Genomic DNA, 27,464 nt, shown 5'->3' with positions numbered 1-27,464 from the left:
TCTTAGGCGGGCCGGTACCAGCTGATCAACGGCCTGGAGGTCGGATCTCCACTGTGGTTGGACTGTGGGAGGAACCCAGAGAACCCTCTTCTTTTTTCGCTTTCACTCCTTTCCATTTCTTTGCTCCTCCTCCTCCTTCTTCTTCTTCTTCTTCTTCTTCTTCTTCTTCTTCTTCTTCTTCTTCTTCTTCTTCTTCTTCTTCTTCTTCTTCTTCTTCTTCCTCCTCCTCTTCTTCTTCCTCCTCCTTGTCGTCCTCCTCGTGGAGGTCGTGGCTCTGCAGAAACCACGTCCAGGTTTGTGTTCCTGTGTTGCTGAAAGGTCAAACCCGAAGCCCTTGAGAGGAGAGATAAGAACGTCCTGCCGCTAAACACTCGTCTTATCTGATCGGCAGCAGATCGATGCACATTCACCTCCAACACACACACACACACACACACACACACACACACACACACCATCCTGTCCTTTTTCTCCCATCATCCAGTCTCTGCAGAGCTGGCAGAGTAGGTCAGGTATCAGGTGGAGGTTGAGGTTTGTCCTGGAGAAGCAGCCAGATCCTCCTCAAGACGCAGGTGTATGTTCCTGTCGGAGGTCCAGGTGTCGGTTCGAGCCGAGCGTTGAGAACATTGGTCATCAGATCAGAACCCGGACTGGTTCTTCAGACCAGGAGCTCCGTGTCTCCAGCTTCTGAACGTCTTCATCTCCATTACTTTACTTGCTGTTTTCAACGTTCCCATTGGCTCCTTTTCCCTCAAACTAACTGCCGGGCTCTTCTCCTCCTTCCTCTCCTCCTCCTCTTCCTTCTTCTCCTCCTCCTCCTCCACCTCCTCCACCTTCTCCTCCTTCTTATCTTCTTCCTCCTTCTCCTTCTTCTCCTCCACCTTCTCCTCCTCCTCCTGTTTTCCTGTTTCTACATGGCTCTGTGATTGACAGCTGCTCACTGGACGGATGAGGTTGTTTTTGAATCAGATTTAAAAGGACTTACAGCTTCATTTCCCTGCTCCAAAAGGCTCACACACACACACACACACACACACACACACACACACACACACACACACACACACACACACTACTATACATGCGCTGCCAGTTGTTTTCTCACAAATGTCGTCAGCAGTGGGAACGGAGTCTCTGATTGTGGAGTTTGAGAAGAAGATCAGGATGAGGAAGGAGGAGGAGAAGAAGAAGTGATGAATGGGAGGCCGGGAGGCAGAAGAGGAGAGAAGGACCGAGAAGCAGATAAATTGGACGGCGAGAAGAAGAAATGAGACGGCGGCGGCGTGAAAGTGGGAGGGAAACAAATTGAGAGATAAGAAACAAAGGAAAGGGAGCGGAAAAGGAGAAATGGTAGGAAATGATGGAAGAGAAGGTCAGTCTGAGGAAGGACAGAAGGACAGAAGGACAGAAGGACAGAAGGACAGAAGGACAGAAGGACAGGAGGACAGGAGGAGGAGAAACAATGGAAGAATTCAAAACGCTGGAAACACAAACCACAGCTGACGCTCGCTGTCACATTCAACAGTTAGATTGGCTCAGGCTAGCTCACATTAGCTTACATTAGCTCACATTAGCTTACATTAGCTCACATTAGCTTACATTAGCTCACATTAGCTCACATTACCTTGCATTAGCTCACGCTAGCTCACAGTAGCTTACAGTAGCTCACATTACCTTACATTAGCTCACATTAGCTTATATTAGCTCACAGTAGCTCACATGAGCTCACATGAGCTCACATTAGCTTACATTAGCTCACATTAGCTCACATTAGCTCACAGTAGCTCACATTAGCTCAGATTAGCTCAGATTGGCTCAGATTAGCTCACAGTAGCTCACATTAGCTCAGATTACCTCAGATTAGCTCACATTGGCTCAGATTAGATCACATTGGCTCAGATTAGGGTTAGGTGCTAAATTTGCTCAGATAGCTCAAATTCCGTTTGCTAGCTGAGTTAGCATGGTGTAGCTCAGATTTATTTTCACAGCTGAATTAGCTTGAATCTGCTGCATATTAGGTTCAGTCATTAAATTATCTTGGATTAGCTCACATGAGGTTTCATCGCTAATTGTGCTTGGATTAATGCAGATTAGGTCTCACAGCTAAATTAGCTTGGTTTAGCTGAGACAAGCAGCCAGATGGCGATGCGTCATTCATCAGGTTGTCTTCTCAGCAGGTCAACGAAGCGGGCGAGCTGCTTCCTGCTTCACTCTGATTGGTTCCCTGTCTGGATAAAATCCACCCACACCTTTTCATGCTAAGCTAATGCTAACAGTAGTGGGCAGGTAAGTCTAATCCTAAATCAGTGTGTTTGCCAGCGGTTAGGTTGAAACCCGCATGACGTGTCACCTGTTGTCATGAGGGGCCTTCTGATTGGCTGGACCAAAGCCCCGCCTCTCAGACAGGTTCGTGCTGGTAGATGTTTGTCTGGCCTCGGACGTCTTCACCTCCGTCCTCATCAGGGGGCGAGGAGGTGAAACCTCATGGCTAATGATGTCATAGAGGACGGATGGATGATGGATGGATGATGGATGGATGGATGATGGATGAATAGATGGATGGATGGATGGATGATGGATGATGGATGATGGATCAATAGATGGATGGATGGATGGATGGATGGATGGATGGATGGATGGATGGATGATGGATCAATAGATGGATGGATGGATGGATGAGGAGAGAAGACAGAGGAGAAGAAGATGTGAAGGAAAGGAAGATGAGATGGATGGATGGAATTCTAAAAATGGACGGAGAAGCATGATGGAGGAGGAGAGACTGCTGGACCAGCACTTTATCTCACTGTGTGTGTGTGTGTGTGTGTGTGTGTGTGTGTGTGTGTGTGTGTGCCAAGCGTGGAATGGACACATACAGTACACACACACACGTATACATGAGTGTGTAGAAACACACTTTTGTTTTTTTTTATTTGGGAGACGTTATCGGCGAACACACGAGTGTGTGTGTGTGTATGTGTGTGTGTGTGTGTGTGTGTGTGTGTGTGTGTGTGTGTGTGTGTGTGTGTGTGTGTGTGTGTGTGTGTGTTGTAGTATCGGGAAGAGGAAACATGATGCGCAGGCCAGAGGGTGTGGGCGGGAAGAGACAAGCTTTTTGTCTCCACAAGCTCACTGTCCACACACACACACACACACACACACACACCCACACAGAGGAAGTCCAGTGTATGAGATGAAGTGTGTTTCCATGTGTGTGTGTGTTGACAACCCTGTATCTGCCCCCAGGTACATCCACGCCCTGTATCTGGGCGCTCAGAGCCGCTGGCGTGGCGGCGGCGGCGGCGGCCAGCGCTTCCACTGGCGCCTGATGTTCGAGAGCGCCGACATCACCATGCTGAGGCTGCTGGAGGCCTTCCTCAAGTCGGCGCCGCAGCTCGTCCTGCAGCTCAGCATCATGATCCACGGGAACGCCGTCCTGCCGCTGCAAGGTGAGACGCACACACACACACACACACACACACACACAGGACGACAGTGTGTGTGTGTGTGTGAGTACACACTTACAGCAGGTTTCATGTCAGAGTTGATCGTTTCTTTATGTGAAAAGAGACAGATTGTTCTTTGATGAACAAAACAAGCTACATTCTCTCTCTCACACACACAGACACACACACACACACACACACACACACACACACACACACACACACACACACAGCTATGAGCTTGTTGGCTGCTTGCATTGATTCGTGCCACGCACTTCACGTGCACAGCGGTGAGGTGTGTGTGCCGGGGTGTGTCTCCTGCCGTGTCTCGGCCCAGTTGGTGGAGCTCGGTTGGTCCCTGGAGGTTCTGGCAGGTTCTGGCAGGTTCTGGTTCGAGCAGCGCCGAGGCTCGGAGGAGACGTGGAGCTCCTGAGCAGCAGCAGGAACATGAAGGTGTCCGTCCATGTCCTGGTCCTGGTCCGTCCCTCCGTCCTCCTGGAAGCCGTGCCGAGTCTCCGTCAGGTTTAATGGCGGCCGCTGATTAACGGCCATGAATGTTTCATGTGTGCGACGCGGGGGCTCACGGGCCGCCGCCGCCGCCGAGGCCACAATTAGCCGCTCGCCGGCGCCGTGGCAACCGAGTCGTCAGCCTCCGTTAATTAACTTCCTGTCGCACAGACATTCAGCAAATGGTCAGTCGGCGTCCTGATGGATGGAGGGAAAGATCAGCCCGAGGAGGAGGAGGAGGAGGATGGATGGACTCGGGGAATTTATAGTCTGGGAGGAGAAGGAGGAGGAGAACCTCCCTGCTCTGAGGGAGCGGTTGACTGGGCTCTGTGAGGGTTCTCCAGGTTCTGCATGGGTTCTCCAGGTTCTGTGAGGGTTCTCCAGGGTCTGTGAGGGTTCTCCAGGTTCTGCATGGGTTCTCCAGGGTCTGTGAGGGTTCTCCAGGTTCTGTGAGGGTTCTCCAGGTTCTCCTGCCGCGGTTCTCTCCATGTCGCTCCTTGCCGTCCTTCAGGGCTCTCGGCCGATTGTCCTCCTCCATCTAACCATCTCCTCTCACTCTGACTCACCTCCCCTCCTCTCCTCCTCCATCCAATAACCTCCTCTCTGGTCTTCCTCTGGACCTCCTCGAACCTCAGGTTCCTTCTACTAGGATCTCCTCCCTCCTCTGTCTACGTCCAAACCATCTCAGTGTGACGGACTCCTTCCTGATCCTCTGCATCCTCCTCGCTCCCTCCGGGAGCCTCCACATCTCCATCTCTGCCATCTCCGGGTCCTCCTCCCATCTTCTCCTCGGCGTCTCCTCGGCCTCTCTCTTCAGAACGTGCGGCGTCCGATGGGACGTCTCTCAGAAGAAATGGCTTCACCTCCTTCCCCGCTGGTCTTTGTCTTTCTCCTCAGCTCCGGCTCCGTCTTCGGTGTTTATGTCTCCACCTTCTTCTCCCTGGTTCCTCACCCGTCCTCCCGTCTCCTCCCCAGGTCTGTCGGCCTCAGCCTCTCTGGTGTCCCTGGCCTGGATGATCGCCTCCTACCAGAAGGTTCTCCGGGACTCTCGTGACGACAAGCTGCCCATGTCCTACAAGGCGGTGATCGCCCAGATGCTGTGGCACTTCTTCACCATCGGGGCGAGGACCGTGGCCTTCGCGCTCTTCGCCTCCGTCTTCCAGCTGTACTTCGGGATCTTCATCGTCAGCCACTGGTGCGAGGCTCCTCGCCGTTCCCCCTCCCGTCGGCTCCTCGTGGATCTGAACATCTGGCCGCCGCGGGTCCACCCGGGCTTCCATCGAACCCCGTCAGGAGGCTCCGGGCTGGAGAGCCCGGGTTCTCCGCAGGTTCTCCGGGATCCTCCCACGGTCCACGAACAGACCACAGCCTGATTGGAGACTCTAAATTAATCCGTAGGCGTGAATGGCGGGTTCAGATGTTCAGATCCGACCTCCTCGGGCCGGCGAAGACCTCACGCGACCCCGACCCGGGCTGATGTCCGGCCATTCCTTCATTCATCCATCTGTCCATCCATCTGTTCATCTTCTACACGTTTCGACATCGGTCGGCCATTACTGCCGCCGGTAACATCTCAGCAGAAACCTGACGGTTCCTGTTCGGGCCTTCGTGTGACATCGCATGACATCTGCCATGGTGTAGATGGGTCTTCGGTCCAAAGGGATCTCACCGAGTCAGATTGGAATATCTCCTCCTCACCTCCTCCTCCTCACCTCCTCCTCACCTCCTCCTCACCTCTTCACCTCCTCCTCACCTCCTCCTCACCTCCTCTTCACCTTGACGCTTCATTGAGAGGTACCGTGTTCCCTCCCCGGCCTGCTGTGTTTCAGGTGCATCATGACCTTCTGGATCATCCAGGGAGAAACCGACTTTTGCATGTCCAAGTGGGAGGAGATCATCTACAACATGGTGGTGGGCATCATCTACATCTTCTGCTGGTTCAACGTCAAGGAGGGCCCCAGTCGCTTTCGGATGACCGTCTACTACTCGGTGACGCTGGCGGAGAACGTGGCGCTGACGGCGGCCTGGTACACCTACCGCGGCGCGCACACGTCCGACTCCTACGCCCTGGTGGTGGTCTGCCTGGTGGCCTGCAGCTTCGCCCTGGGGACCTTCTTCATGCTGGTCTACTACTGCTGGCTGCACCCGGACGGGCCGGTCCTGGGCTCCCACTGGGGCGGCTGCGTGGACGAGGGGGCGGAGGGTCCGGGGGTCGTGGCCGGGGTGATCGACGCCTGCCTCACCCCCTCGCAGGGCTCCCAGACAGACATGGTCGTCACCAGTCCTCCCAGGACCCTCCCCAGGACTAAGGACGCCGGGGAGATGGTTCCCGGGGAGCAGGACAAGGACAGCTGCCTGCCCGTCTTCCAGGTCCGTCCGTCGCCGTCCTCCTCTCCGGCTCTCCTCCAGAGGACCTCCTCGCCCTCGCGAGCGCCGGAGGGTCCCGTGATCCGCATCGACCTCCCCAGGAAGAGATACCCGGCCTGGGACGCCCACTTTATAGACCGTCGCCTCCGCAAAACCATCCTGCTCCTGGAGACCACGTCCAGCGTCAGTCCGCGCATTCAGTACAGGAGCAGCATGATGGGCAGCAAGGAGGTCCTGGAGTACGAGACCACGGTCTAGGCCGGCAGGGGCTTCTCCAAGTGGAACCGGCAGCCGGGACCGCGGCCCGGACCCGGACCGGACCCCTCCTCGGAGACGCTTGGAAAGGAGGTGCGGGGTTTTTCGGGCGACCCTTTGGACACGGCGGAGGAAGCCGGGCGTTGTCAGAACTCGATTGTAAAGTGTGAAGCGCGATCCGTGAGCGAGGCCGGCGCGAGCGGCGGCGGCCAGACGCCGAGGTCACGGGGCGACACCGAACTGGGATCGTCATCTTTTCTTTTCAGAGTTTAGGTTCATCCCGCGCAGCGAGGAGATGAGATGGCGGGGTCGGGGGCGACGGAGCGGCAGCTCGCCGCCAGAACTCTTGCCTCACTGAGTTTGTGCGGGGCGTGCGGTCATCGGAGGCTGGTCCTGAAGGCCTCGCGCGGAAACGGCGTTCGGTTTCCCGATCGGCCCGTCAGATAAAGCCTCCAAGTCTTGTTCAAAACTGGGATCAAATGTTCTCTCGAAATCGTAGGAAGGTCCAGATTCGGGCGGTCGGCTCCCGTCTTTGCTTCCCGACGTCCCTTTGGGCCGTCGGCGAGATGAATCCTTCCGATTGGCCGAGGATTGGTGGCACGTAAGGAGAAGCTGTGGAGAGCGAAGCAGCAAACAGTGCCTTCCTGCAACTCGTGACCCCGTCGGCACGAGCGTGGCGAGCAAGGAGTTACCCGGGCTTCCCTCAGAAGGGCTGCATATTTCAAGACAACTGTCAGGAAAAAAAAAAGGTGAAGGTCTGACATTTTAAGGGTCTCCAACATCCCATCATCGGGTTGCAAAGTCTGCATGCTCTCCAGACCAGCCAGATCTTCCACCGTGGAACGCCGTCATCCTTCCGGGGCAAAATATCAAAGCTGCATCTGAAGAAGAGCGTCGATGAAGCAGGAACGCGAAGCCAGAAAACCTGTCGCCACCTTCGGAGAGTCGTTTCCTTCCTCTCAGGTTCCCGGCGTACATGCTCGTCCACCGTCAGCTGCCGTGCCACTTCGGACGAAGTCAGTCTCAGAACACACCCACTGCTAAAGATACAGTCCTGGGTCTTCTGGAGGGGCCGCTGGATATCAAACTCAGATTAGCGACCAGGAATGGGATGGAAAGTCCAGGCTCTGATCTCAATCGGGACTCGCGAGGCGGCGGAGGAGCCTCAGCTCGTAAGTCCCTTTCCTGCCCGTGCAGACGGTTACGGTTCAACCCGTCCAAACCACTGGGACTCCACGTGAAAGCTTTGCCCCCGAAATACTGTTCATTCTGTAGCCGTGAATGAGAGCGGTCTCCACATCGGCGGCGCCGGAGGCCACAAATCCAATCATTAAAACACGAACGATGTCATCTCAAGCCAAACGTCACCCAGTTTTAACCAAGACTTACCGAGATCCTCCGAGCGACGTCCATTCAGCTCACAACGTGAGAGGACTTTAGAAGTACATCTAAGTAGATACGGAGGGATTTTAAGTAGTCGTCGGTTCATTGCCTCCAAAAACGGCGTGCCCCGCACAACCTCTTGTGCCCCCCTTCCACCTGGGCTGAAACTGGCTCACGGCTCGGCGTCGGTCCGGGCGGTTTGCAAAACGAAGGCCTATCGAACAAGCGACGGCGGTCGTACGTCCATGGGGGGCAAAAAAAAAAAAAGGAGCTCTGGCAAAAGTCCCGCGGTTTACATCGTTGCTGCGCCGCCATCCCGCCGCCGCCGCCGCCGGGCCAACGGACCCGTTTGGGAAGAACTGGCCCGGACCGGACGCAAGGATGTAAAGTTGACGACTTCTGCGACGGCTTCCGTCTCGTGGCCTGCGAACCAACGCACCACAAATTGGCCGGTGTTGTACATTTGATTAAATACGGATGTCAGATATAAGCTATTATAATACGCAGTAGTTACTGTAGGTGATGAGCGACTCCTGAGTCTCACAAGAGTCTACATGTTGTTCAGAGTTGTCCACTTTTCTCAGAATCCATAATATGTAGGGGAACTAAACGGTTTCACAACCTTAAAAAACGTATTTTTACCGTCAACATTTTTAGTGCTGGGGATTTGTTTGGCGAGGGGGAAAAGACAAATGTCCGTTATCGCTGTCAAAAGGCCAGAGAAGATGTGGGTAAGCAAGACGGTGCAGGTTGGCGACAGAGCCGCAACAACCATGACAACGGGAGGCGGAGTCGGAGGAGCGAGAGTTGTATGCTGACAGAAACCCTGTGCAGGCCTGCATTGAATTGGCATCGCAAATACCCCGGGGGGGGGCAGGTGTACGTACGCAAGAAGGCGCCCGCCACTGTTTGCGCTGAACCTGGCGCTAATCATGTGTCTTCGGGTAATTCTTTCAAGTGTAGGTTAAGCTCACCGCCTCCCCAACGATTGGCCCTGTCAAGGCGGTCCAAGCTCTCAGGACGAGGCTCACTGAGGGGCGTCTCGTCCCCAAAAGCCTGCTTGATTTCACCTGAGCTCCGGTGCCGCTCAGGAAGCGACGACGGGGATTGACGACGTCGGCTCGCGGCGCCGTTCGTCTTCTTTTACCGAAAAAGCGTGAGCGGCCCGAGGAGTCGCGGCAGGAACCTGATGCCTGCCGGGAATTAAGTCGTACCTGTGGTCGCAAAATTAGGCGTCGTCCTCACCGTCACAGCTCACCGTCTCTTCAGGATTCGCCATCCGGATGTGGACGTGATCGGCATCCCTGTTTGAATAACCAGAAGAGACGCTCTGATCCGGTCTGCGGCGGCGGCGGGGGGGAGGGATTGCGTCCATAACCCTCTCACTTTGCGGGATCATTTAGCCAGATAATCTCCTCGCTAAGCCGCCGACACCCCTTTTGATTGTCAGGAGACTGAATTTGACCCCGTGTCCGCTTAATCGTGCGCCTCAAACCCGGCGCCGGCGTCATTAATCCGATGGATTCCTCTCGCGCTTTTCTGCCTCCGCAAGTCAGAATCTCTGGCGTGGAAACGACCCGATGAGTGCGAGGAAGGGAACGCTGACCGACATTCAAAGAAATAAATAAAAGCCTCCCAGCGAGAGTACGATAACAGAGAGCTAAAATGAAACAGCGAGCAGATCAGATCAAGGATGGGAGCCATCAAACCAGGCCTGGGGGGCATTTCTACAAATCCGGGTTTGGACTCAAAGACAAACCTTGGGCCATAAAAACACCTCGACTTTCGAGACGACCCCAACCTTCCGCCCAGATTCTGACCGTCGGCATCCCGACACCGCCCGGGGCGTCGCTTCGGTTCGAGTCCGGCGTTCGGCCACGTGCCGGGTCTGTTTGTAAACACTCGGCCACCTCTTCAGGGAAGGCGTTGCCAGAAAAGGTGCCCAGGATGGGCGCGGGAGCCGGAGTACGTAAGCCTGCCCCGGGTTTCGGGTTTAATGAGAGCCATAATGGCTCGCCTGAGGGGCAAAAGATGAGACGATAAGCGCCGAGTTTTTTTCCCTTCTTGCCCCGAAGCGGCAATTTGGCCAATTTTTCAGCGGCGCTGCTGCGTAACCAACTTCAGAGGTGGAAGTTTAAATGTACCTCCCAGGTGTGACCGTTCCCATCAAACACAGGCCGTCGAGCGGAGAAGAAGCAGGGGGTTCTGGAGCAAAGCTACCTGAAGGGGAAACAGTCGCATCAAAGTGAACTTCAGTCGCCTCTCATTTGGCACAAAAGGTTTCTCTCTTTGAAGTTCCGGCTCCTCGCGGCCTCGGAGGCGGGTCCGTACGTTACGCCCGTCCGATTCGTTGCGAGGCGGGAGTCCTTAAAGTTCGTCCCGCCGCTAAAGGGTGGTCAAAAAGAAAGCTCTTTATTTATTTATCCCAATTCAAATGCCCTAGAAAACTTTCCTGGAACAAATCACCTGCTGCCGGCCCGACGCGTCTTCATTAAGGAAAAAGAAAAAGGAAAACCTTTGAAGATCCAAACAGACGGTGGCGAGGAGACGTCAAACAGCAGCATTTATTTACCAGAGGCCTTGTTTGAACCGCGGAGGAAAACCACCAGATTCTGTTTTGGTCGGAGAACCGGACCAGCGAGCGCTTGTACCACCATCACCGTCATCATCATCCTCACCAGGAAACAAGAAGAATGACGCATGCCTACGAGAATGTCGGTGCATCCCGTTCAAGTTGCCCCGGTCCTCGGGGGGTAATACTGTGAACACTAGTTCAGAGCGGTGCTTTGTTTATTTTTGGGGTGCTGAAGTTCCCTGGGCCTTCCTCGGGGGAACGGAGTGTCTGCTGTGGGAGGATCTGCTCAATGATCACGTTTATGCTGATGACGCCTTTGTATATTCTGAAGTGCTGGGAAAAAAAAACAAGTTGTCCAAGGAGTTCAATTCACCTCCATGCGTTTCCCGGCGCTGCATGGGGGGGGGGGGGGGCCTTCAGATGGGAATGTGCTGCATGATTTCGGCCACCCGAGCAATCCTTTGAAATGAACTTTGCGCGGATTTGAGGAATGTTTACCAAGTTCTGCCGACCTCCGAGGCCGTCGTCTCCGCCGGCTACGCCGGCGCCGCGTTCACAACATAGCTCTGGACGCCGCGGCCTCGGGACGTCACGGCGATCCATGAGCACATGTATGTCATGAGTAATTACCGCCAAACTTATGCTAACATTTACCACAGGCTACCAGTCATTGTGCTAAGCTACTTAGCAAGCGGTAGTCCAAGAAAGATAATCTCCAGCATGCCTTACATTTGGAATCCAGGCAACGTCCTGAATGTTGCGGCGTTCCTCTAGAGCAGAAGAATCGGCCGATAGCAGAGTTGCCTTTGCGGCTCGATTTGATGACGAGGCTCCTGATCGGAAGCGCTGGATCAAACCTTCGGCCTCGGCAAAGTTCTCCAGAACTCTGCGATGTCGAGGCGATCAGTCATTTTTCAGATCATTTCATCTTCAGGTAATTTATTGATCATTGCTGAAGGACGTATGGATGTAAACAGAGCGACGAAGGCGAGGCTACGGGGTGGAGATGAAGAAGGTGGAGGAGGTCAGGTCTCAAGAGTCGACGGTCCAAGACAGTGGAGAAGAGGTGGAGGTTGGAAGGGGATAGGTGGAGGTGGAGGTGAAGAGCAACCGTGGTGTCTGGGTTGGAGACTCTGAGGAAAAGACAGGAGGACCTGGAGGCGGCAGAGATGGAGATGTGGAGGTTCCTCTTTGGGAGTGAGGAGGATGGAGAGGATCAGGAAGGAGTCCATCAGAGGGACGGCACAGGGTAGATGTTCTGGAGTTAAAGTCCCACTGAGATGGTTTGGACCTGGACAGAGGAGGGATAGAGAAGATCTGGGTGGACGGGAGCTGAGGTTGGAGGAGGTCTGGAGGAAGACCTGACCCCCTTTATGGATGCAGGGGAAGGGAGCTGCTGTGAGGGCGGAGCCAGGTGACGGGTGATTGGCCCAGGGTTAGATGGAGGCTGGTGATTGGCCAAGGGTTAGATGGAGGCTGGTGATTGGCCGAGGGTTAGATGGAGGCTGGTGATTGGCCCAGGGTTAGATGGAGGCTGGTGATTGGCCCAGGGTTAGATGGAGGCTGGTGATTGGCCCAGGGTTAGATGGAGGCTGATGATTGGCCGAGGGTTAGATGGAGGCTGGTGATTGGCCCAGGGTTAGATGGAGGCGGGTGATTGGCCGAGGGTTAGATGGAGGCGGGTGATTGGCCGAGGGTTAGATGGAGGCTGGTGATTGGCCGAGGGTTAGATGGAGGCGGGCGATTGGCTGTGGCCCCTGGAGGGAGCAGCTCAAAGGAGAAGAAGGAGTTGAGGAACGTACTGAAGGTCACCGTCACAGAGCTGGTCGTGGCCTTTTCTCTCAGTATTTTATAAATCGAATCAAGTCAAAACGTGACCCCCAGTGTTCTTGGCTGGACGGCCGGGTTCTTACCGGCGGCCCGGAGGCAGGAGCGAGGCGAGGCGAGGCGGTCCACCAGGTCCGCTCCACCAGGTCCGGTCCACCAGGTCCGGTCCACCGGGCCGGATCCGAGCCGGAGGACGTCGGACCGGCGCCGACGTCGGTCCCCGAGGGACCAAAATGAGAAGTAGGCGAACAAACGTAGCCGTCGTGGAGACGTTAAACCTCCCGGAGGTCTGGAGTCAATGGTGCTGAACAACCCTCGTCATGTTGAACATGATAGGTCACATGGTCACGGGTCGGGGCTTGGGGGCGGAGCTCGAGGACGGGGGCGGGGCTTGAGGGCTCTGGACGGCCACCCAAACACTCCTCCGTCTGTGACTCCAACGGAAACACGATGAAAAAAAGAAGTGAAAGGAGTAAAAATACTGAAACCATGTTTTATTAATGGAAGTATTTATGTTTATTTATTTTTGTATTTGTTTTATATCTATTTCTCTGTCCGATCGCTTGGTGGCCATGTCTTCTTTGCTATGACTCTTATATTAAGATGTAAAAACCTAAAATGAATTTTCTTTTCTTTTTTGGGTTCAGTTCAGATTTTTTTTTACTCATTCTATATATCTGTATATACCAGAGTGTTGTTCCACTAGGACGTGTGCGTGTGTGTGCGTGTGTGTGTGTGTGTGTGTGTGTGTGTGTGTGTGCCGTTTGTTGAGGATGTGCTGTAAGTTCCACAATGCTGCTTAAACATCCTCAGAGCGAATGAGCAAAAGAAAAAGCAGAAGTAAATGAAGCAGTGGTAATATATCTATGACGATGTTAAACAAACAAGCTGTGCTGAAAACTGTAGATGGAACAAACTGTAGTAAACGTGGCCGACGAGCCGGCCGAAAACTGCAAGTGTGTCTGCGTCTTCTTGAGGAGCAACCAGGAAGCCCCTTGCACTGGTCTAAGCCAGGGAGCGTAGCTTCAAGCTAACGGTGTGTGTAGGAGTGTGAAGGAGAAGATGAAGGAGAAGATGTAGGAGAAGATGTAGGAGAAGATGTAGGAGACATCCACTCGGTCACGTTCGGTTCTGCGGCAGAGCTTCAGCCGTCCAGCGTGACCTTCTGCATGTCCACCATCAGGACCGGCCCCGCTCAGGTGCAGACCTTTAGAGGCCGAGGAGGTTGGGTTTCCTGCTCGAAGGCTGGGAGGAGCTCCAGGACGATGACGGCCCTCCCGTCTCCCCGTCTCCCCGTCTCCCCGTCTCCCCGTCTTCTTGCTCCGAGAGGCTCCGAGAGGCTCCGAGAGGCTCGGGGGCCGGAGGAGTCGTCTTGGACTCCCGGGTTGGACCATGACCTTTGGCCGGGACAGCATGTAACCCCGAGGAGGTCCTCACAGGTGATCCAGGAAGTCCCGACGCCCTCGAACAGACACTTCAGAGTCAGCGGCAGGTCAGTCCCGTCAGATGAAGGTGGCTGGAGATGCAGATGACGTCCACTTGCAGCGCGCAGAGGAGATGGAGATGGAGATGTCTCTCTTGAGGTTCCTCCACAGAACCTCGGCTTCTTCCTCCGACCCCGACCCCGACCCCGACCCGGCTGCTGCAGGGGACGAAGCAGAGCGAGGGCATCGCTGGAAGCCGGCTGGAGCTCCTCCACCTCCACCAGCTCCTCCAGCAGCTCCTCCACCTCCAGCAGCTCCTCCAGCCCAGAGGTTCATAGAAATCTCTCCCTCCATTCCAGCCTCCATCCTTTCATCTCACCATCTCGCTCTCTTCAGCATCCCAGGGATTTGTTGTTTATCTTCTCAGTGTCTCCAGAGTCCAGCGACTGAACAACAATCACCCCCTTCCTCCTCCTCCTTCTTCACCCCTGAGGTCCAAACTGTTCTGTTTATGGATATTTGTTTTCTCAGCAGCCTCCTGTTCAGAGGGTTTCCCTCAAACCTCAGAGAACATCCTTTTATTTCAGCTTCTGCCATCCGCCACCTTTATAATCTATCTATCTATCTATCTATCTATCTATCTATCTATCTATCTATCTATCTATCTATCTATCTATCTATCTATCTATCTATCTATCTATCTATCTATCTATCTATCTATCCATCCATCCATCCATCCATCCATCCATCCATCCATCCATCCATCCATCCATCCATCCATCCATCCATCCATCCATCCATCCATCCATCCATCCATCTATCTATCTAAGAGTTTTGGCTGGTCCATCCCAATAATGGGAGTCAGATGTTCCAGTCCCTTCCATCACCACAGGTGGATGAAATCCAGCACCTCGCCATGCAGGCTGTTCTTCCAAACATCTGTGAAAGAAGGGGAGTCTCTCAGGATCTCGGTGAGTTCCAGCGTGGAGCCGTGATAGGAAGCATCAACAAAACAGTCCTGATTGTTCCACAATCGACCTTCAGCCGGATGAGAAGAACATGGAAGCGATCGGGAACCACGGCAACTGAGGGGACGGCGAGGCCCGTGGCGCCGAGAGGTGGCCAACTCTCTGCAGGGTCAGTGGTTACAGACCTCCAAGCTTCATGTGGCCTTCAGATGAGCTGAAGATCGGTCCGCAGAGAGCTTCTCCATCCGGCGATCCGACGGACGAGTCCGGGTTCGGCGGCCGCCAGGAGGACGTTACTCGTATGACTGCATTGCACCAAGTGTGAAGTTTAGTGGAGGAGGGATTTTGGTGAAATGAACTCTTCCAGCTTCAGCAGACCAAGACCTCCATGGGAACAGTTTGGAGCCGGAGCCTTCCTTCTCCAACGTGAGCGTGCACCAGTGCACAAAGCAGCTCCAGAAAGACACGAAGGTCAGAGTCTGACTGGCCTGCAGAGTCCTGAGCTCAACCCAGAGAAGACCTTTGGGATGAAGGAGATGGAGATCCAGGCCTTTTCCTCCAACATCACACAAGCATTTCTTGAAGAACGGTCAGAAATAGCCATTAACACACTCCTGAAGCTTGTGGAAGCCTTCTCAGAAGAGTTGAAGGTGTTCCAGAAGCAAAGGGTGGACCCACCACACATCCAACCCCATGGATTAAGAACTTATGTTCATCTGCCAGACGAGGCAGGAGAGCCAGTACTTTTGGCTCATACCTTTCTATCCATCTCTGGATCTCCATGCTTGCTATTTTGGTATCAAGCATCTTGCTGTGTGTGTGTGTGTGTGTGTGTGTGTGTGTGTGTGCCTGGAATCATGAAACCTCCTGACGTCCCATCAGAGAGCAGGAGTGGGAGGATCTCAGGTGTTTGGAGAAGGCTGGAGGAGCAGGTGAGTCATCCTGGTGGTGATCTTCTGATCTTCACCCTCCTTGCTGGTGAGAAGAACCAGCCATGACCTTTTCGCCGAGGACTCCAGGGAGGCAGAACGTCCGTCCGCCTCGTCCCCGTTCCTCGTTCTGCTATCAAAAGCTGATGTTCCAGTGTGTGACAGGTCATGGACGTTGCTGCGTGCTGAGGAACCCTCTGCACCTTGTGGCTCCATGAAGAAGCTCCTCCTGGACAAAGATCTCAGCAGCCCGCAGGCCGTCTGGCTCTGGATCCACTGGATCCACCGCCGCCGGATCTTTGCTTTGACTTTCTTGTTTTGAAACCTTCTTAATCCCCCTTCCTTCGCTCTTTATCTCCTTCTACACTCGTCTCCTCTTTCTTTCCTCCTTCCTCTGATCCTCCTCTCCTTTCCTTCCTTCTCTTCCTTCTCTTCCTTCTCCTCCTTTCCTTCCTTCTCCTCCTTCTCCTCGTCCTTCCTGCTCATTCCATCCCCCTTTCTTCTTCTCTTACATCAGACTTGTGTGTTTTTGAAGCATGAGGCTCTTTTAAGGACGGAGCCTCTTTGATATCACTGAGCTGCACACACACACACACACACATACACACACACACACACACACACACACACACACACACACACACACACACACACACACAGGGGGTTTCAGGCTGGCAAAGATGCACATGTAGAGTTGATGTTGCACCAAACATATCAAGGCTTGACATACTTTGAAGTTCACAGGTGTGTGTCTGTGTGTGTGTGTGTGTGTGTGTGTGTGTGTGTGTGTGTGTGTGTGTGTGTGCATGGCTGCTGCCTCGCTGTGTGAATTTAACCCTTTGAACTCCGGCGCCGAGTCCGGCAGTGATGTCATTCTCTAGCCGGTTGCCATGGTAACAGCCCGGGCATCAGTTAGAGGACTCCGGTTGTCAAAGTAACCCCTCCCGCCCGCGTTTGCGCTAACGTGTGGCTACATTAGCTTAGCTTTGACCTTCCCTCGCCGGGGTCTCGGGTCCTCCGGGGTCAGGGGGGTCAGATGTGGCCCCGCAGGTCCCGGGGACGAGGTGGATCTCCACGGGTTCTGCTTGCTGGGATTTGAGGGTCTGAAGAAACTTTGTGTGACCCGGTTCAGCCGGAGAAGAAGGGAAAAGCACTCAGAGACAAATGGCCGACCGTCGGCTGCCGTTGCCTTGGTAACTAGATCGTTAAGCCGTTAGCCCCTCGGTCACCATGGAGTGGTTATCAAGATAATGGATGGATGTGTGTGTGTGTGTGTGTGTGTGTGTGTGTGCTTGTCCACTCAAGACAAACTCAAGTGGTATTCATCTGTGTGTGTGTCCCAGCATGTGAGTTAGTGAGGTGTGTGTGTGTGTGTGTGTGTCACAGAGGTCACAGGTGTGTGTGATGTCCTGGCCTCCATCAGGTCCAGCCTCTGAAGATGTGTCCCCTGTCTTCTCCCTGCAGTCAGACACACCAGCGCGGTGGCGCCCCCTTGTGGCCAGACCTGTGTACTGCAGGTAAATCATCTGCTGCTCTGCCAGGATCTGCATCCAGTCTTTGAGGAGATAAATAAAGAGGTCAGAGAAGAAGAGCTGAAAGAGCTCTGAGAGACGGGCGTGAACATCAGAAGTGAAATCACCGGAAAACCGACCGATCGTTCCGGTGAGGAAAGAAAAAGCTGGATGACTGAGGAGCTCAGCGGTGGAGGTCAGATCTCACCAGGAGAAGATGAGGTGAGCGTCCCGTCCCATGGAGATCGTCCAGGTCGTCTTTAAGGAACGACATTTGCTACCGGTTGTCAACCGTGTCCAGGTTCTCCCGTCTGGATTTCACCACGTTCTCCCTGCTCCTGCCTGGGTTCTCTGGAGGTTCCTTCCAGGTTCTCCTGCCTGGTTCTCCCTGTGGGTTCTCTCCAGGTTCTCTCCTCCTTCCAGAGTCCAAAATCAACCATGGGTTTGTTGAAGATTCTTCTCTTCATCAATGGTCAAACTAGTAGATCCACCACCGCCTTCTGTTCAACACCCATGGTTACCACGGTAACGAGCTGTGCCCCATTGTTTATAGTGATATCACAGAATGGAGTGCATGTAGAATGTTCACACTGAGGATCTGATCTAAAAGTGTGTGTGCGTGTGTGTGTGTGTGTGTGTGTGTGTATGTGTGTGTGTGTGTGTGTGTGTGTGTGTGTGTGTGTATTGTTGTAAACTCACAGATAATGGACCTTATCGGCCTCTGGTGGAGTTTCCTCCTGAACAGGAAACTGACTTCCTTTGCTTCCTGTTCTCCCCTGCAGTATGTGCATTGTCTGCGTGTGTGTGTGTGTGTGTGTGTGTGTGTGTGTGTGTCCTACAACAATCAGAGTAGAGAGAGGAACACAGACGCCGCTGTGACTCCAGCAGAGGAGAAACGATGGAGAAACCAGTGACGAGGCTGGAACAGCAGACGGAGACAGAAGGCTGAGCCGACCTGGACGACCCGGCTCCGAGGTTCCGGAGGGTCTGAGGTTCTGGAAGGTCTGAGGTTCTGGAAGGATCTAGAGGGTCTGAGGATCTAGAGGGTCTGAGGATCTAGAGGGCCTGAGGTCTGAGCCACGATGGACTACGAACCAAAGAAATCCAGGAAGGTAAGCTCTCCTGACGCTGCTCCAGCTCTGCTCCTGGAGCAGAGATGTTCCTCCTGATCCGTCTTACAAATGCAGAACCGCTTTGGGTTCTTGGTTCCTCTGTGTGTGTATGTGTGTGTGTGTGTGTGTATGAGGACCTTGACTCTCTAAAACATGTTCCTTTTGATAGAAGGTTGATTTTGGTGTTCCATCAAACACATACCGTGCGGGTGGAGCAAACAGAGACCTCCTTCTGAGCCGCGCTGGAGATCCAGGAGGTTCCTGGTTCTGCAGGGACACGACAGACGAGGAGCTCAGCGGCCTCCATCTTCTCCCTCAAGGCCGTTAAAAATCTGCTGACGGACGAGATCAGAATCAGAGCTTCATCCTTGTTAGAAAGACAAGAATAAGGATTGTGTGTGTGTGTGTGTGTGCGTGTGTGTATGTGCGTGTGTGTATGTGCGTGTGTGTGTGCGTGTGTGTGTGTGTGTGTGTGTGTGTGTGTGAGTGAGTGAGTGTGTGTGGCAGTATTTGTGTGTGAGTATGTGTGTCTGTGTGTGTTTGTTTTTTTGTGTGTGAGTCTGTGTGTGCATTTGTTTTTGTGTGTGTGTGTGTGCAAGTTTATGTGTCTGTGCGAATTTGTTTGCGTGTGTGTTCATGTGTGTGTGTGTGTGTGTGTGTGTGTGTGTGTGTGTGTGTGTGTCAGCGGGTGTTTAACAGTGCGCGTCACGCTGTAAGTGAATGTCAGCGGGAAGCTGTCAGGCCGGCGTCCTCGGCTGTCAATCAGGGTGTGATGAACGGGCCTGGCGTCTGCACGCGCTCAGACGCTGGCGGCGGCGTTGGCGTCCATCTGGAACGCGGCTGATTTGATGACGGTCGGAATCGCGAGGCGCCGCGGACGGAGCATAAACAGGGCGATTGAGAACCCAAAGCGGGAGCTGAAATGTGGGCGCCACGCCGATCGTGTGACGGACGCACCGACCTGCCGACCTGCCGACCTGCCAACGACCTCCTGACCTGCAGACCTCCTGACCTGCAGACCTCCTCCGGTCCCGTCAGACCTCCGTCAGACGCGGCGGCTCTGGATCAGGACGGGTTCCGTCGTCTCGCCAGAACTCGCCGACGTTCCCAAATGTCGGCGAGTTCGCTGAGTTTCAGTTAGATGGAGGTCGGACGGTCAGCGTAGCACGAGGGCCGGTGGTCCAGGAGGACCTCGCTTACCTCAACCAGGCGCCGTCAAAGAACGTTCCAACTCGCCAAAGTTCTGGCGAAGCCCCGCGGTCAGATGTTCCTTCACCACCTGCGAACAGCGGCAGGAGATGGCGAGGTTTGGCCGGCCGGCGCGGAGCCTGGATCTCCTCCGCTTTTACAAACATGGATTCAAGGCCTGGAATCGCGGTCACGAGACCTGCTGACGTCCAATGGCAGTCGTCGCTCAGCCCAGGTGTCTCCTGTCCTCTTGTCCCTCCCCACTCCTCCCAGGGCTTCGTGTCTCCTATCAAGCGCCTGGTCTGGTCCAAAGCCAGCCGCCGGCCGGTGGACCGGGGCAGTTCCTACCGCCGGCCTCTGCACACCGTCCCCCTTTACCCCCCCGACTACCTCATCCACCCCGAGAGGCTCATCTTCGACTACGTGGAGAAGGAGGTCAAGGTAGAGATGCTGCTAAATGAACTTGCGATCCACAAGAACGTCGGTGCCTTCAAGATCCCCGCCGGACATTTCTAGTGTGATCAGACCAGCGGCCGTCGGACCTGTTCTCTGGTTTCTCCTCAGTTCCTGGGCCACCTGACCTGGGTGTCGGTGTCGCTGAACCCCTCCAGCCGAGACGAGCTCCTCCAACTGCTGGACGCGGCCAGGGTGAGTAACCGACAACCGCCCCGAGACCAATCCCCCCGTCCCGGTCTTCAGGACCCCCGTTTACAGTGATTGGCTGCGGGTGGAACGGGCCAGTCGGCCGCTGGGTTCGCCCTCAAAGAGACCGGGTGAGTCATTGTGAGGAAACCAGGCCGGAGAAGCTCATCTGAGGGGCCGAAGAGCAGTTATGGCGTGTTTGATTGACATCCAAAGATCAGAAAAGGCTATAAAAGCAGCATGAAGGTCAGGATCTCTGCTCAGGTCCACGCTTGGCCTTTCTTTGTTCTTTCTTCAAATATCTGCTGGGACCGCTTGTTCAGCATGGATCCTGGTACCTGGAGGTCAGGTTTGAGCACCAAGACCAGACAGGCAGACGGGAACGCCGGTTCCACAAGAGAAGGTCCACTCGGCTGGAGGGAAGGGTTGTGTCCCAAAGTGGCGGTCGCTTTCTCGGTTTCCAGAAGGCTCGCTTCGGATGTCTTCATAGCAGAGCTCAGGTCGACCAGGAGGTCTTTAGCCAGTTCCAAATAAACGATGTCCTTCAGAAGTCTTCCATCATCTATCCGTCGGACATGTCAGTGCCAGTGGAGCTGCTGCTGCACATTAGCAGCGCAGATGGAAGCTGTTGCTTCTTGGCTCTTGGTGTGCGTCCAGTGTCCAGGAGTGAGCTGGAGACAGCGGCTCCTGCATCTGTTGCTCCACTCTGGTGGGTGTCAAAGGTGGAAGCTGCCTTTCCAGTGTTGTTGTTGAGTCCAGTGTCCACTGATAGACCGCTGGTGATGGTGGATCCAAGGTAGGAGACACCACTCACAGCCTCCAGTGTGTATTTGTGGACGGAGCTTGATGGAGGAGGGTCTGCACCCTGTCCTGTAGTCTTGGTTTTGCCCGGGCCGACGGTCAGGAACAAATCCTGATTCCTGGATGTCCACTGTTGTGATTGCGGTCGGGTGAATCAAACAATCTACTGCAAATCGCCAACACGGGTAGAGATCAATACCTCCTGATCAGAGATGGTGGGGTCTCCTCAGGGATGGTGGCGGGAGCGATCAATAGGGATACGATGAGTAATCTTTGTCGCGGGAGCCGATCGGCGCCAAGATGATTCATCGATACCTGGTTGTTCGTTCATCCAAAGCGAACCCTGCAGACGCTGCAGACCCTGCAGACCCTGGGTAACCTAGACTCCCGGTGTGTCGGTCAGCAGCAGCTGAAGGTTCTTCCGCTGAAGACCAGCGTGGACCAGGACTGCATCCTGAGCCTCTCCGCCCGCTGCCTGCTGCTGACCTGGAGGGACAACGAGAAGCTCCTGGTGAGGATCCCCACGCACGAGATCGCCGCCGCCTCCTACCTGCGCGACGACGCTCTGCACCTGCTGGTGCTGAAGACGGGTGAGGACCCGCCTGTGGACGCCACCGCGGAGGAGGTCCCGCGCCCGGCCGCCGGGGGGCGCCGCGGCGCCTGACCCACCGTCTCTTCTCCCAGGTCTGAACGTGGACACGGTGGTCGCCGGGGACGACAGCCCGGACAGGAAGAAGCCCGCGGGCGTCGACGGGCGCCGCCAGACCATGAGCGGCAACGCCGACCCCCGACCGGCGGGGGGAACCATGGAGCGCCGGCACACCATCTGCGGGGTGGACTGGAGGCCGTCGCTGTCCAGGAGCAGCCACGACAAGAACCTGGAGCGCAGCTCGGGGGGCGAGAAGGGCGGCGGGGGCAGTTTGGAGAGGAAGCGGGCCGGGGGCAGCTGGGAGAGGAGGCAGCAGAGGGGGCAACCCGGGGGCAGCTGGGAGAACCGCAGGGCTCGGCCCGCCAGCGGCGCCGGAGGGGGGGGCAGCTGGGAGAGGAGGCAGGGCGGCGGCGGCGGCGGGGGGGCGGGGGGGGCAGGGGGGAGCTGGGAGAGGAGGGGGGGGGCCGGCGGCGGCGGCGGCGGCGGCGGAAGCTGGGAGCGGCGGCAGGCCTGCACCGGCAGCTGGGAGAGAGGAAAGAGCTACGGCAGCTGGGAGAGGAGGAACCACAACCCTCTGGAGCCCACGCCTTCTCCAGACGCCTACTGCAACATGGTCATCCTCGCCGTGGAGAACAGGGTGACTGACACACACACACACACACACACACACACACACACACACTTGACATCCGACGCTCCTCTGCTTCTCCTGTGGCGTCTGGAAGCTGTCCTGTCCTGTGATTGGCCAGAGCCATCGCAGGAGCAGAGGCCGTGTCATCGCTGCTTCTCTCAAGGTTGAAGATGTTGAGGTTCTCTTTGGGAGTGACCAGGATGGAGAGGATCAGGAATGAGTCCATCAGAGGAACAGCACATGTTAGATGTTTTGGAGAGAAGGTCAGAGAAGCCAGACGGAGATGGTTGGGTCATGGACAGAGGAGGGATGGAGAATATATTGGTAGATGGATGCTGGAATTGGAGCTGCCAGGCAAGAGGTCTGGAGGAAGACCAGAGAGAAGATTTATGGACGTCGTGAGAGAAGATATGAAGGTAGTTGGTGTGAGAGAGGAGGATCCAGAGAATAGGGTTAGATGGAGAAGGTGGACTCGCTGTGGCGACACCTGAAGGGGAAAGACCAAAGAAGAAGATTATATCAGCATTATCACTATTAGTAGTAGAATCCTTATCATTATAACATATAAATATAAAAATTTTTTTATATATATATATAATGTTAAAATAAATTCTACCATCTTACATAATTATCGTTTATCTGCAGCAGATACAGATTGTGATGACAACGCAAAGTAGGACAATGATAATTGAATGCGCTGCACACACACACACACACACACACACACACACACACACATTTTATGGTCGCAAGAGAATAGCTTCAGCACTGGGAGTTTATTTGTGTGTGTGTGTGTGTGTGTGTGCAGGACGCTGCAGAGGAGTACTGTTCCCTCATCTGTCAAATGTTCCAGATCATCTACGGCCACCAGACCATCGAGTGTGTGGACAGAGCCGGGTTCCACTACACCATGCCAGACCGCTTCTGGCTGCAGAGGAGTGAGTCACACACACACACACACACACACACACACACACACACACACACCTCCAGCAGCTTCACATGAATTCTCTATATTCATATTGTTGTTGGTCATAGGCAGGGCTTACAGGGCGTCCTCACGATGACCTCCAGCTTTCACAGGTCTTTGACAACATCCATATGTGTGTCTGTGTGTGTGTGTGTGTGTGTGTTCACGCAGGTGACAGCTGTCTGACTGACACCTCGTACGGCTACGACCCGGAGTACAGCTGCTGCAGCTCCTAGTGAGTGTCCGCCTTCCTCCACGGGAGGAGGTGTGTGTGATGGTGATGGTCTCAGGTGGATCCGGAGGGCGGCTCCGGTGCAGGACCTCCTCGGATCTCCTCAGACGTCTGGAAGGAATGGAAAGGTGCGGGCGGTGAGATGCTCTGTGTGTGTGTGTGTGTGTGTGTGTGTCCGCCTCAGCGACGGGTCCCAGGAGGCGTTCGAGCTCTACTACAGCGAGTCGTACAGCGAGGGCTCGTCGCTGTCGCTGCAGGACTCGCGCCGCAGCCTGGCCTCGGCCAGCGACGGAGGAGACGGCAGCCCCACCCTGGTGCTGATGCAGGAGTACATGATCACGGTGCGTCCACGCAAGCGTCGCGTTCCTTCTTCTGCCGCCAACCCTCTCCGGTGTCAAACCGGCGAGATCCAACACCTTCCCTGGTTCCTTCGGCAGAACCAAACACACCGCGGTTTCTTTGTGACGTATCTTAAGATCCGTGAAGAGGAGAAGGTTCACGATTTCTCCTGGAGCTCCATAAAGACCTGTTGACATTTTTATCAGTGTGTGTATGTGTGTGTGTGTGTGTGTGTGTGTGTGTATGTGTGTGTGTAGCTGAGGAACAAGCTGAGTCCGGTGGAGCTGCAGCATTTCGCCGTGCTGCTGAGGGAGTACAGGCTGGGATCACACATCGACCACTTCTGCTCCGAGCTGCTGCAGCTCTACGGAGACAATCGCAAGTTTCTGCTGCTGGGTGAGAGGCAGCAACACACACACACACACACACACACACACACACACACACACACACACACATGGTCACAGGGTGGCTGCATCCCACCAGGCGGCCACCTGGAGGCTCCAAAGTCCTCGCCGTCAGCCGCTCACATTTACGGAGATGACAAGACGAAGCAAAGGTTTGCAGGAGAAGAGCCGGATGTTTCTAGGAAATAAGTGGATGAATCAGTTGGGTTATTAATTGGAAGAAGTCTAAACCTCTCCTGAAGGTTAAAGCTCTCAAGGTAAATGTCTGTGGAGGTTCCGGGCCATCCGGGTCCTTCTGGTAGCAACCGCGCTTAATTTGGTCAAGATAAAGTCCGTCGTGGCCTCCAAGCTGCAGTCCTCTGTCCGTCCACCGGCCCTCATGATCCCCCACCACCACCAGGGATGAGACCCTTCATCCCGGACAAGGACGTCGGGGTGTTCGAGAGCTTCCTGGAGAGCATCGGGATCCGCGAGGGGGGGATTCTGACCGACAGCTTCGGGCGGATCAAGCGCAGCATGAGCAACACGTCGGCGACCGCCATGAGAGGGTAGGACGCTCCGCCCGTCGGGTCCTGGAGACCTTCGGTTCGGAGACCAGCGGCGAGGAGGTCCTCTTCGACTTCATCTTCTTCTCCCCGCAGGTACGACAGCTGCTCCCTGGCCTCGGGCTCGCAGGAGTTCAACCGACGCATCACCGACATCACGCACGACATCCAGGCGCTGGGCTTCCAGGACGTGCACGGAGACATCGAGGAGGAGGACTACTACCTCTGACGCCTCGGAGGTCCACCCGCCGTGACCGGGTGTCCCGTGGCCTGCAGGGGGCGCCGCAGCACGCTCTGGACGGACGAGGTGGAGCGCCTCCAGATCCAGGTCCACGTCGGACCCTGTCAGGGGGTAATGGTGAGCCTCTAGACCACGCGTCTCCTTCAGACAGCCGGAGGAACCTGAGGAACCCCACATAGACACTGGAGAACGTGGACACTCCACGCCTGTGGACCAACCAGGGAGCTTCTGGCTGTGAGGGGGCGGAGCTAACCGCGCCACCAGCCTGCTCTATATCTTGAGCTCTACATTTGTTTAAAATGAATAAGCATTTAATTCAATTGTTTTTTCTTATCAATTATGACATCGTAACTGTTTTAAAGCTTATAACGGACCAACCAGATTTTCTCCTGGAAAATCTACCAAACGTCACCGAGTCGTGAAAACCTGGTGTGACGTGACGGGATGTTTTTGAAGTCTAGCTTAAGGTGAAGGATTCTGCTGACGGATGAGCTGTTGGGAAACATCACATCCCGACTCGTGGCCGACCAACACCGGGAATCCGGTCCTTCCCCGGTGGACCCACGCAGAGCCTGCAGTACCTGCCGGCCACCGGGAGAGGGCGCCTGGAGATACAGAGCACTGAAGGGAGGCTCCATCATCCATCCGGCTGTGGACGAGGTTCTTCTGGAACTCACCGTTAGGCGAGGGTATGAGATGTATGACTGAAGAACTCCATGTCCATGACTTGGATAAACACATATCTGAGCCTCTTCCTCAGTGGGTCCGTCCACGAGAAGCCTGATGGTGCAGAAGCTGCCCCCCCCACCCCATCCCCTTCATGACCTTCCCATGATGCAGTGCTGCCCCCCCCCCCCCCACCCCGAAGTCACCGCTTCTGCCAGCCTCACTAAATGTCACATTCTTATTACGTAACACAAAAAACACTCCTCATTCCACGTTCACTTCATCGATATAAACTCTGCTGGAAATGTAGAGCGTTCAATCCCACGACCTCTGACACACTTTGAACACATTTCTATTATTAGTCCATCAATTCTTTAGAAGAAGCGTTTCACACAGTGACCTTTGACCTTTGGCCTTTGAGCTGGATGTTAGTGTCATCTTATCAATGAAAACACCGATGGATTGATTGTTTTTCTGTCGTTTTTCTTCACAAATATGTCATCAATATATTTGTTTTCAACCCAGGAGCAATGTGTGTGTGTGTGTGTGTGTGTGTGTGTGTGTGTGTGTACCAGCATGTGTGTGTAAATGTGATCCTAATGATGGGATTATACCTCTAATCTCTATAATAATCCATGTGGCTGCACTTACTGTCATATTTTCATCAGCCTGCTGGGGCACACAAACACTCCTGTGCAGCAGGCACACACACACACACACACACACACACACACATACATGTCAAATATGGGAGGATTATTATTTTAGCGCTAATCTGAAACTGAAACAGGTTTTGAAAGGGAAAAAAATCTAAATCTGCTCGGCCCAAAGTTCAAAATAACAGTTGTCAGGAATGTAAAAGGTGAGAAGCTTATTCATGTTGATAATAATAATAATTAGAATAAAAGAACACGGCATCGGACGCAGTTTGCATTGTTTCCTGAGGAGACTCCTGAGGTTTGCGGTTTGATCTGAGACTCTTTAGCAGAATGACCTGAGCCGTGAAGGTGCCATCTCTTGACCTCCACCCTCGGCGTCTGCAGGGATTACGGCGGCGCTGCGTCCCACGGCGGGTTATATTTAGTCGCCGGGCGCGCCGGGGGGGATCGGTGATGGTGTCACTGCAGGGATCAGCGGCGAGAAAATCCTGCCGGGTTTCGTAACGGAGTGACAGCGGCCAATCAGAGCTCGGCTGCGGCGGCACGGCGAGGAGCAGAACCGCTTAAGAAGACGCATCCTGAAATTAACAATGCCGACCCCACGACCACTTCTTCTTAATGCAGGCACGGTGGATTCTTGGGGATGTTTTTAATATCACATTATAAAATATCACAATATAGTTTTTATATCTAAATCCCAGGTGAAGTACAAGGTGATCAAACTGGCACAAAGGTGAACGCAAGCTCGAGGGCAAAGGAAGCCAACAATTCTGTCACGATGACACTTGGTTAAAATGTGACGTTCCTCTTTGGGAGCGAGGAGGACGGGGAGGTTCTGAGGCTCCCTCAGAGGGACAGCACCTGGAAGATGTTCTGGAGATAAAGTCACACGGAGAGGGTTTAGACGTGGACGGAGGAGGGATGGAGAAGATCTGAGTAGAAGGAGGCTGAGCTCGGAGGAGGTCCAGAGGAGGTTTATGAGCGAAAGAGGACCGAAAGGTAGATGGTGGAAGAAGAGGATGCAGGGAGTTGGGTGAAGTGGAGGAAGTGGGTTTACTGCCACCCCAGAAGGGGAAGCAGATATCGGCCACTGCATGTATTCTGACATGCATGACTCCATTCTGCAAATAAACTGCTTCCCCCGCCTGCTGCTGTTGTTGCTGATGTTGTTGTTGTTGTATTGTTGTTGTTGT

General features: G+C 54.5%; 2 protein-coding genes across 2 annotated transcripts in view; both read left to right on the top strand.

The window, feature by feature from the left end:
* LOC147226785 (XK-related protein 7-like) overlaps positions 1-13,310 on the top strand; it is a 34,383-nt gene extending 21,073 nt beyond the window's left edge. The window contains exons 3-5 of the mRNA XM_086159090.1: positions 3,244-3,446; positions 4,926-5,145; positions 5,780-13,310. Coding sequence (XP_086015216.1) covers positions 3,244-3,446; positions 4,926-5,145; positions 5,780-6,575 — 1,219 coding nt within the window. The 3' untranslated portion in view covers positions 6,576-13,310. The remainder of the gene's footprint in view (positions 1-3,243; positions 3,447-4,925; positions 5,146-5,779) is intronic.
* A 4,741-nt stretch (positions 13,311-18,051) lies between these two features.
* On the top strand, positions 18,052-26,077 carry ccm2l (CCM2 like scaffold protein). Its single transcript, XM_086159092.1, has 11 exons — positions 18,052-18,301; positions 19,763-19,930; positions 20,054-20,137; positions 21,339-21,522; positions 21,617-22,218; positions 23,021-23,150; positions 23,354-23,417; positions 23,599-23,755; positions 24,011-24,149; positions 24,561-24,708; positions 24,802-26,077. Exons 1-11 carry the CDS (start codon positions 18,272-18,274, stop codon positions 24,932-24,934), a joined length of 1,839 nt encoding a protein of 612 aa, XP_086015218.1. The 5' UTR covers positions 18,052-18,271; the 3' UTR covers positions 24,935-26,077.
* The last annotated feature ends 1,387 nt before the right edge of the window (positions 26,078-27,464 follow it).

Source organism: Fistularia commersonii, chromosome 14 (assembly GCF_037954325.1).
Source record: "Fistularia commersonii isolate RoL2024-O1a breed Wild chromosome 14, RoL_Fcom_v1.0, whole genome shotgun sequence".
NCBI classification, from domain to species: Eukaryota; Metazoa; Chordata; class Actinopteri; order Syngnathiformes; family Fistulariidae; genus Fistularia; species Fistularia commersonii.
Note: the sequence above shows the minus strand (reverse complement) of the source record. Positions and strands in the feature narration are given on the sequence as shown.